The following is an 11,107-nucleotide window of genomic DNA, read 5'->3' on the forward strand; positions in this document are numbered from 1 at the left end:
TCTCAAAAAATTAATTAATATTGGCTAAAAAATAATTTTTTTCCTAATTTAATAACTTAGTATATATTTACATACCTCTATAATTGAACATTGAGCATGTATCCTTATAAGCTAAGACACCACAAAATAAAACATATAACATGTAAACAAATATACAAGAACAACGTTGAATAATATTGAATAATCCTCAAAATAATGGTTTGTGAAAATTAATTACAAAGGAAAAACAAAGGACTGTCCTGAATTACATATATTTGAACTTATTAAATTTTGTGGTCCAAAAAATAATGAAATGAATTAACAGCTAATTAATAATATTATATTGCAATATTGCATGTACCTGGTACCTACCCTTTCAGAGTGTGATATTCCAGTTTCCACGTTACTTTACTATTTACTAAAAAAAGCCAAAAGCATATGAAATGTATGACTTTTTTTTTCTTCAAAATATGGTAACGGAGCATTTTTTTCCTTTTTATTTGATATATGCAAGTAATTAAATGATAGAACACTAATTTAGAATTTCAAATTTCCTTCTACTAAGGGATGACAAAAACAAAATATTAGTTTATACAAAATTATACTATTGCCATGTGGAACAGCTTATTATAACAATGATTCAATGAAAAGTAGTTTGAACTTACAAATCAATAAAGCTTAGATTCTAATAATAATAATTCCTCTAATATTCACTTTACATTTTTCTTTTTCACATAGTGTTCATTAATTGAAATTTGGGACAATGCAACTATATATGAGAAAAATAAGCAATGGTTTTGGACTTTGATATGTCTATTCCTTAAAAAGATACAACACAATGTCCTAAATTTATTGTAAAATATAACCATTATTAAGTAACAAACAAAAAACAAGGCCACATGAAAAATATAATAATAAATAGTTGAAAATTAATTAAATCATCACCATCATCATATGAGAAAATTTGACCTTCACCTTCTTTAATTCGTCAGTTCAGTTGTCACTATAATAGTTACTATTGTTTTTTCTAATATTGTTATTATTATTAATTATCACCATTTCATGATTATTACCGTTATTGTTGAAATAAACATCATGATGATAACATCTAACTATAAATGATAATTACGTATACATAATTCATCTTGATCTATTAAAAGCACGTAAGAAATGAAAAGGTAATTGAATTTCCAAAGAACAGAAAGTGTACCATTCTTACATTAAAATGCTGTTTAAATATTACAACAACTTATATTACCATCTCAATCAAAATTATCGCCTGTCATATAATCACCATGTAGCCTATGCTTTAAATGACTTGTTACATATTCACTCTAAATATTATGGTTCATGAAAATTTTCACATTTCCTTTTTTTTTTTAAATCTTCAAGAAATATCTTATCGAACCAACTTTTTTTCATATTTTCTTCCTTTTTTTTTTCTCTTTTCCCCTTGTTTCGGTCATAGTCATACAGTGTTGGAATAAATTAATTTTCATAACCCAAATCATCCATATTGAATCACCAAAAATATATCTATCATAATGCGGAAGCGTACCTGAATTCATAAACATGAATCATACGATTGGAAGAGTTTGGATCTTGTGGTTCTTTCGATCTTCCTCAACCAAAGCCTTCTGTATTCCTAGGAGGCTGAACTGCAACTCTTTTGATGGGAAAAGAGTAACAAAGGTGGCTTTGGTATATTGGGGACCGAAACCCTGAAGGTCTATTTATATTTGAGCATGGCACCCATTAAACCCTTAAACCCAAATAAAATAGTATCTAAAGCCCAAAAGATAATATATCTAAAATCCAAAAAGATAATTATATAAAGAACAAAAGATAATATCTGGTTTTATTCTCATTTAATTCCAAATCAAAAGTAATAATGACTTATTCAATTAGCATTTAAAACAATAAATGAAATCATCATTATATAAGTCATTTAATTTGAAATAGCATAATTTGTGATTATAATTAATATATGTATTGCCCACAAATAAGTTAGGAAATCAAATAATTTCCTAACAATTACTTGTTGGAATAAATTAATTTTAATGATCTAGATCATCTATATTGAATCACCAAAAATATATATATTATAATGCGAAAGCGTACCTGAATTCATAAACATGAATCATACGATTGGAAGAGTTTGGATCTTGTGGTTTTTTCGATCTTCTTCAACCAAAACCTTCTGTATTCCTAGGAGGCTGAACTGCAACTCTTTTGATGGGAAAAGAGTAACAAAGGCAGCTTTGGTATATTGGGGACCGAAACCCTGAAGGTCTATTTATATTTGAGCATGGCATCAACCCTTAAGCCCAAATAAAATAGTATCTAAAGCCCAAAAGATAATATATCTAAAATCCAAAAAGATAATTATCTAAGGAACAAAAGATAATATCCGGTTTTATTCTCATTTAATTCTAAATTAAAAATAATAATGACTTATTCGATTAGCATTTAAAACAATAAATGAGATCATCATTATATAAGTTATTTAATTTGAAATAGCATAATTTGTGATTATAATTAATATATGTATTACCCACAAATAAATTAGGAAATCAAATAATTTCCTAACAATATGTTCTTCTTTCTTGTTTAAGTCCTCTGATCAATGTGCAGTGGTGGTTGCAACATTCTTTTTTCTTATTTATTTTATGAATGATTACATGTTTAGTATGCATTCTTATGCAAGAGTCTTTTTTGAACTTAAAGTGCAATGGTGCATAGACTTTTTTCTTTCTTTTTAATTTTGCGAATTTCTTTTCTTTTGTGTAACAATTATCATACTCTTAGTCATTAAAATTTTTTATATTATATTATAAAATTATTTATTCCAGCCATTTAAGCTAATAGAAGAATGAAAAAAAATGTAATATCTCTCAATATATATAACATCTATGCACTTTTACTTGTTTATTATTGGTTTTTTTCTAACTGAGTTTGCGTTTCTGTGAAGTGTTAAGTTACCCTCATTACATAGTCAAAATCAGCCTCAAAAAATCTTCCTGGAAAAGCAGAGATCAGAGTTCAGATTCATCAAATTTCTCTTTTTTTCCTCCTAATATTTTTTTTTATGAAATCATTTTACTGCGGTAACTGCAGATTGTATTATTTACACCAGCTAGTTTGTAGGTGCTGTTAGTCTATGACACAGATTTTCATCAACCTCTCTAAGGGTGTGTTTGGAGTTCATGTTGGGGAATAGAAAAGTCCGTTTGAGCGTCTTGAACGTCCCATTGTCATGTTTGGCAATTTTTTAAAACTCCTAATCCAGTCATGTTTGGCAACTTTTTAGAACTCCTAACCCAGAAGTGCTTTTACCTCTATGTTCACGTGAAGTTAAAAATTTAAGCTTCTGCGTTCATGTTGGGAAGGTTAATTACCGTTGGAGGAATTAGGTAAGAAATTTATTCCATATCTACCAACTGTACAGTGTACCCTTCATTTCTTCTATAAAAAGGATGCACATAACCACATAATTTCACACTCTCTATATGTTCTTCTCTGTATGTTTTTTGTTTCAAATTTTTTTTCCAGATTTATTTTTATCACTGTCAAGGTAAAGATTTTAATTTTTTTTATTATTTTTAGTTCTTTCTTTCATATTTTGATTTTTATATTTTTTATTGTATTTTTTATTCATATGATAAATATTTTTCATATCATTTTTTTATGTTATTTTTTAATTTTCTATTGTTATATTTTTATTGTTTTTTTTATTTATATGACAACTATTGTTGATATAAATTTTTATTTTTATTAATTTTTTTGAAATTTTTATTATTTTTTGTTTATATAAATTATTTTTTTCTATTCTTTATTGTACTATATTTATATAAAATATAAAATTTTTTATTTTTTATTTAATTTTATTTATATGAATTTTATTTAATTTTTATTATAATTTTTTTGTTCATATAATATATGTTGTTGGTTGTGATTATTATATATTATATTTGTATGAATTTTTTTTGTTTTTGTTTTTTGTTTTTATTGTACTTTATTTTTGTTTTTATTATATACTAATTATAAGTAACAAAAGAGTCATAAATAATAAAAATTTATAGTCCAAAATGACACTAGATTAAAGAGTACTAACGACACTAAAATAAATTATAAAATATTTTTTTTGTTTAATATTATAAAATGTATAGTACTCCCTTTTATATTTTTATTTCTTATTGTTTTTTAGTTCATATGAATTTTTTTATTATTTACGGTTCTTTATGTTTAATATGTAAAGTGTCTTTTTTTTTATTTTTATTTGACTTTGTTCTTTTTTATTTTTTACTTATTTTTATCATTGACTTTTTTTTATATTATTTTTTTCAGTGTTCTAATCTCTCAAGTATGTTATTAATTTTTTGGGTAAAGTATTAAATTGGTCCCCTATGTTTGGGCGTATTTCTGTTTTGGTCCTTAAGGTTTAAAGTGTTCTATTTGAATCCAAAAAGTTTCATTTAGCATCAATTTAGTCCCACAATGAGGTCAAAATTAAATAATTAACGAAATGTCCTACATAACATTAGTATAAGAACAAAATCGATAATCTGGAGAACAAGTACAAGCTCTAGAAGTACAAAATCAACCGTTGATACAGCAATACATTTATTTATTATTATTTTAGTTCTATAAAAAATATTTTATTTATATTATAAAAAAATAATAAATAAATGTATTAATATATCCACGGTTGATTTTGTGCCTCTAGAACTTGTACTTGTTCTCTAGATTATCGATTTTGTTCTTGTGCTGTTGTTATGTAGGACATTCCGTTAATTATTTAACTTTGACCTCATTGTGGACTAAATTGATGCTAAATAAAACTTTTTTGGATTCAAATAGAACACTTTAAACCTTAAGGACCAAAATAGAAATACGCCCAAAGATAGGGACCAATTTAGTACTTTACCCTAATTTTTTTTATAGTATTTTTATTATTTCTTGTTTATATGAATTCTATTTTTTTTGTCTGTTATGCATTGTATTTATATCTTATACGAAGTTTATTTTATTTGCTAAAAAAGTCCTATATTGTCAATTTTTATATGTTACTTTAATTTAGTAAGTAAATATTAACATTATTATAAAATGAATTAAAAAGATTTATTCGAATATCTAAAGTAAAATAATAGAATAATATTCAAAATTATTTTAATTGATGTCTCTTTTAGTAATTTTTTATCTAAAAGTGATTTTGAGTAGTATAATTCAAACAACATTTATTTTATTATAATCCATTTTGACATAAAAATTGCCAAACATAAATCACGTTAACACAAACTTACTTTTCATCAAAATCAAATTTACAAAATCAATTCTATGCAAACTCCCATTTACAAACTGTAATCCAAACACACACTAATTCTTCTCCACTTATACGCACTCCTGACATATTATAATACGCATTTAATAATTATTATACATGCATATAAAGTTGTTGGTGATCGAACCCACATCTTCCCCCTTTTATAATTTTAATATGAATTTTATTATAATTTTGTTGTTTTTAATTTTAATATGAACTTAATTTTTTATTTTTTATTTTATTAGTATGTTTATGAAATATGAAATGATTAAATATTGAGTTTGATTAAAAATATTGATTGGTTGTGGGTAGAATCAATTAGCATCAGGTGTGAAACTTTAAGGTGTGGGTATTAAGGTTAAAAGATTTTCAATTCACGGATCGAAGAAGTTGAGTTTTAGAGAGATTATGATATGGGGTCTAAACTCTATCCTATTTTATCTATTCTCAACTTAATTTTTTTTCCTAGCTCTCTCCATCACACGTGGCTTCAAATACACGTCATCCCCCACACGTAAACCATCTCAAAAATTAGTGTCATTTGCGTAGTTTTCGATTGAAGTTGAAAAATTGTGAACACTAAATAAATATGCAACTCTAGCCATGCTTGAAAAATTCTCGCTTAGTTTGGTTACTAACCCTAATTGTCTTGGATTAATTCTAAAATGGACAAAACTTGAAAACTGTAAGCAAAAGAAAATTCTTGGCACTACCAATTCGAAAATAGTTCATCATGGTAAGAAGAGTGTGGCAATATTTTTTATTAGGAGAAACGAACGACGACGGTATGGTGGTAGTGGGGTGGCTGCGACAATGATGGTGGTGGCCTAGTGATAGCTAGGGATAAGAGTTAGATGAAAAAAATATTTAAGTGATGTGACAAAGGGGGGTGATAGTGATGAAGGGTTAGAGATTAGGGGTTAGTATAGGTTAGGTTAGAAGGGATATTTTAGAATTTTTAAAAAATTTTTAGGATTTCAATAGCTTTGTCAATCGAAATCTACTTTTCATGGATACACAATCAGTTTTATTTTTTGTTAATAAATTTGTCAACATTATTCTAAATATTTATTAAATATTTATGGGTAGAAATGATAAGTTTATTTATATAAAAATGAGTCTACTAATTAAGCCTAAAAGTTAGTTTCACCTAAGATACAAGAATCAAGAGGGGGAGACAAAAAAAATTTGCTCCTCCTCCGCCAATAAATGAAGTGGGCCGAATACGCGGTCCAAAAGTTTTAGATTGTGCCTTCTTTTTGGCGTGGTGCTCACCATATTCTTTTAATTTTTTTTTATCAAATTATTTAAAATAAAAAATAAAATTTATAACTTCATAATCAATTAGGTTTACGAAATATTTGATAAATTTCATAAACTTGAAAAAAATTAATTTAAAAATAAAATATATATTTAATCTTTTATTTTATGTAAAACAAAAGCATACATTTGACTGCTAATTAATTCAGTCCGGTCTGTTAAAACCTACAAATTAAGCGAAAAGAGTTTACGCAGATATTTTTTACCGACTCAATTTTTAAGTTTGATCTTTTTTTATGGATTAAATAGGCTGGTTCGATGAACTTTTGCTAAGTTTTACAGGAACAAAAATGAGAATATTCTGTACTTATTCTAATAATTAATGAAATTCATCTTTTTGTTTTTTTGTGACTAATGAAATTCATCTAGAAAGACAAAAACTTACTCTCGATTATTTATTATTTTTCTTAAACAGCTAAATCAATAATAGAGATGTAAATATGATAATGTCATTGTTTAAATCAACATGAGAGAATCCATATATATTCATTTTTTCCTTTTTCAGTCCAATGTATGTAATCTTTTTTTTTTGTAATATTTATTTATTGAAGTTAATTAAAGAACATACACGCAAATTTAATTTCACCAAATTTTTCTGTATATGCTAACAATTCACTACTACGGTATGTGCTAACACTGCTTCTGTATTTCAATTTTGGAACAAAAATAAAGAATTGACGAAATGAAATTAAAGCTGGTTAACACAGTAGTACAGTGGTGAAGAATTACAAGAGAGTCATCACTCTACACTGGTTATATTAAAGTACACTAACTAATACATAAACTACAATCTAGCAATGAATTTAATAATAATCCCTACTGTAGCCTCATGTTAAAGGGAAGAAAATGGGAAAAAGAATTAAAATAAAATTGCATGTAAACTAATAATAAATGACTCTTTTCCCACGTTCTCTGTTCATTAGTACAGCTACGTACATAAACACAGTAAAAAAGATAGTAAAAAATAGACAGGAGATGTTGGTTTGGAAAATAATAATGGACCCTTTTGAAAAGTAACAATTCAATAGTGCATATATAATAATAATAATCTCGCTAGCAGAATGTTTGCTGTATTTGTTGGGCTAGTTCGTCCGCACTGAGTTGGCATTCAATTCCAATCTATACAAACAACAATACCATATATATTGTCATTAATGAAAACCTATACAAACTCAATCATAAGCTTCAAAAATAACATTTCTTTGAATTAAAACCAATTTAATTTATTATGTCTTTTCATATAATTAAGGACAAATGTCTGCAAGGATTCATAACGTATCCACCCCTTGTCTCCCCGACATATATAGTGAAAAAAATAAAATAAAATAAAATTACACAGTTTATTAATCGGTATCCTATCCTATCTCAATACATGCGTTATGTTATTTATATGTTAATGTAATAAATATTGCATCATATGGAGACATAATAAAAGTGTTGGGTGTTACTAGGGAACTGTATAAACCTACTAGCTATTACCGTCAAAAGAAAAATTTGTTGTTACTTCATTAGTTATTATTACCGTGACCAATATTTAGTTTGCTGAAGGTTCTATGTATACTTGTTTTTTAATCATTATTTGAGGTAGAGTAATAAGAGCTTCAAAGTGTTTACACTGGAATATGTAAAATGATTTTTACTATTAAAGAATTGAATGTTTAGGAAGAGATAAGATAAAGGTTTATGCAAAACACTAAGTATTTATGTTTGTGTTTGAAATGAATACAAAAATTAATAATAGGAGAACAACGGTTTTTTTAAATAATTTAAATTTAAATAATATGTTAAAAAAATAAAATTTAATTTAATTTTAAAATTAAATTTTAAATTAATTAAATATAATTTTTATTTTTGTTAATAAATCTAAAATACAATCTATTATTTATGATGTTTTCATCTCTTATTATTCACCTAGCGGAATTATTTCCTAAATTGGATGCATGTGAAATGACTGAGTCCTTTCTTTTTCTTTATGATTATAGAAAAAGTATAGGTAGATAATGAAAATATTAAACAATGTGAATAATAGATATATTGGATGTTCATTTCATTAGGTGTATGGATGATTATTTTAATATTAAGATTTAGGTGGATAATTTAAAAGTGTAGTGTATTTTTATTTAATTGGTAATTGTTTATGTTATTCAAAAAAGTCATTGTTTATTTAAGACTCCCCATTTTCATAATATATAGTCGAGTAATGCTAGGGGCAGCAACTTTTGTATTTTGTAACCATCAATTGGCCATCAATAATATTTTTAATTGTGTGAGATTAAATCTAATAGTGTAAGATCATTCAATTTTTTTTTATGGTTAAATGCTAGCCAATTTTTTAAAAATTGCTGACCCTGAAACTTAATTTCCCTATATAGTCATATGAGTTGCTTTACCTTCATTGCATTATATCTCTTACTAGTAATAATGCTACCACTTTTTTCCTTAAGGGATGGACCACTTTTAAGTTTTAACTAAATGCAAAACAATTAGATATAGAAAGAAAGATATTATATTACATTATATTATTTAAAAAAGAGAAAAGAAAACGTACCTTGATAGTGAATGAGTTAAGCATGGTTTCATCAGCAGTGCTGATATTAACTTGAAGAATTTCAAGCGCAAGATCTTCAAGCGCTGAAATGATCTTCAATGCTTGCCCGGGAATTCGCTGCGACACCGTTTTGAGAAGAAGGTGAGGACCCGAGAACTTGACCTCAACCTCAGCCATGGCAGATTTTGAATTCGCAACGAGCTCGTTGATGTCATCATTGATGGAGGAAGCGGAAGACGTAGTTGGAGATGGCTCAAGAGAATTCGATATCGACGCCGCCGGCGAAATGTAACTGCTTGCTGCTGCGGCGGCGGGCTGCAACAGCCTGCAGGGCGCCGGCGGCCTGTATGGGCTACCCGGTTGAGGAGTCCTTGGGCTTATGGGCAGGCTTAGCCTAGGGCTCAAGGGTGGTTTCCGTGGGCTGAGTGGTAGTGATAGTGAAGTCCTTGGGCTTGAGACGAGCCTAGGGCTTAGAACATGATCAGTGTAAACTTTTCTTTGTTTCTTTGCTTCAAGTGCTTGAAGAACTTGTTGCAACTCGTTGATGTAATCAACCACGCCTCCAATTATGGATGCTTGATCACCCTTATTATGAACCACCAATCATAGATAGATAGTCAATTATTGATTCCTTTAATCAAATCACTCAAAAAAGAGAAAAAGAAAAAATAGGTGAAAACTTAGGTATAGAACTTGTTGATAGTTGTGAGATGTTAAATAATTTAATAAGTTTATCTAAATTTTCATTTAAGGAGTCTCAATTAAATTAAAATTTTCAACAAAAAAAATATATAAATAATTATATTTGTAAGACTGCTTACTCGCTTGACGTAAAAACAAGGCATGAGGGATCTGAGGACGGACAAATGCTCGTTCATCTGCTTTCTACGGTTGCGCTCGACCGTGATATGAGACATCCTTTGTTGTCCATCCTCGGCGGCATTGGGAGAAGGCGGTGGCGGCGGAACAAGTAGTTTCCGTCGTTTGGTTGGAGGCGAGGGCAGTGATGATGATTCAAGTAGGGTGGGAAATTGTACGGTGTTGGTGGGAGTGAAGTCATCGAGGCTCTCCAAGATGGCAAAGAGATCGTCTCCACCAAAGTCTTTGTCTTGGAAGATATCTGATAAGTTGTTATCATCCATGATCCCCCGCCAAAGATGGTAATAAGAGAAAGAAGTGAGGTTTGTTTGAAGAAGAGAGAAAAAAGGGGTGATTTTATTGAGGGAGTGGTAGTAGTGATAGGGACTTAACAATGGGAATGGTCCGTTGGATCTCACAGGGGAATCATGAAGGAGGGCAGGAGTCCCAAGAACACTACTGATATCAATCAGAATCAGACTGCTATGCAGGATATCAAAAACTACTACTGGTGATGATGCACAATTGAATTCAGAAAGCTAAGAGAACCGTTGGACGAGAGTAACTGGATAACTGAATGAATAAAGGGTGTTAATTCTTTTTATATATGCTTGCCACTTTAGGGCTTAAAAATAATTTTATCAGATTAGTGCTATTATTATTTGAACTTTTATACTAACAAAATCAGATTATAGGAAACACAACAATTTAGATCTCATTCCAACTAGATAGAATATTTCAAATTTTAAAATGATATAATTTTTTGTGTCAAATTCTTGACACTTGCTTGTTAAGATGAAGACGAGTAAATTAACTACTCGATCAATCTAATTTAGTTAAGATTTGAATAATATATATTATGTTAAATATTTTAGCTATACATATTTATTAAATTATTTAACCATTTTTAATTATCATTTTCACTTATATACGAAGATATTTTCATTTAAATTTACATATAAGTATAGTATGGTTGATTTATATATGTATTTGTGTATACATAGAAAGACTTTTTATAACTAGTTGGGAGAGTCGATTTAACTCCAAAAAAATGAAAAATTATTTTATAAATGATCAAG

General features: G+C 28.0%; 1 protein-coding gene across 1 annotated transcript; it reads right to left on the minus strand.

Annotated features, from left to right (window-relative positions):
- Positions 7,217 to 10,778, minus strand: LOC107607722 (transcription factor SPEECHLESS). The gene is made up of 3 exons (XM_016309643.2): positions 9,992 to 10,778; positions 9,171 to 9,755; positions 7,217 to 7,741 (listed from the first exon to the last, which is right to left on the minus strand). Exons 1-3 carry the CDS (start codon positions 10,310 to 10,312, stop codon positions 7,676 to 7,678), a joined length of 972 nt encoding a protein of 323 aa, XP_016165129.1. The 5' UTR covers positions 10,313 to 10,778; the 3' UTR covers positions 7,217 to 7,675.

This window comes from Arachis ipaensis, chromosome B07 (assembly GCF_000816755.2).
Source record: "Arachis ipaensis cultivar K30076 chromosome B07, Araip1.1, whole genome shotgun sequence".
Lineage (NCBI taxonomy): Eukaryota > Viridiplantae > Streptophyta > Magnoliopsida > Fabales > Fabaceae > Arachis > Arachis ipaensis.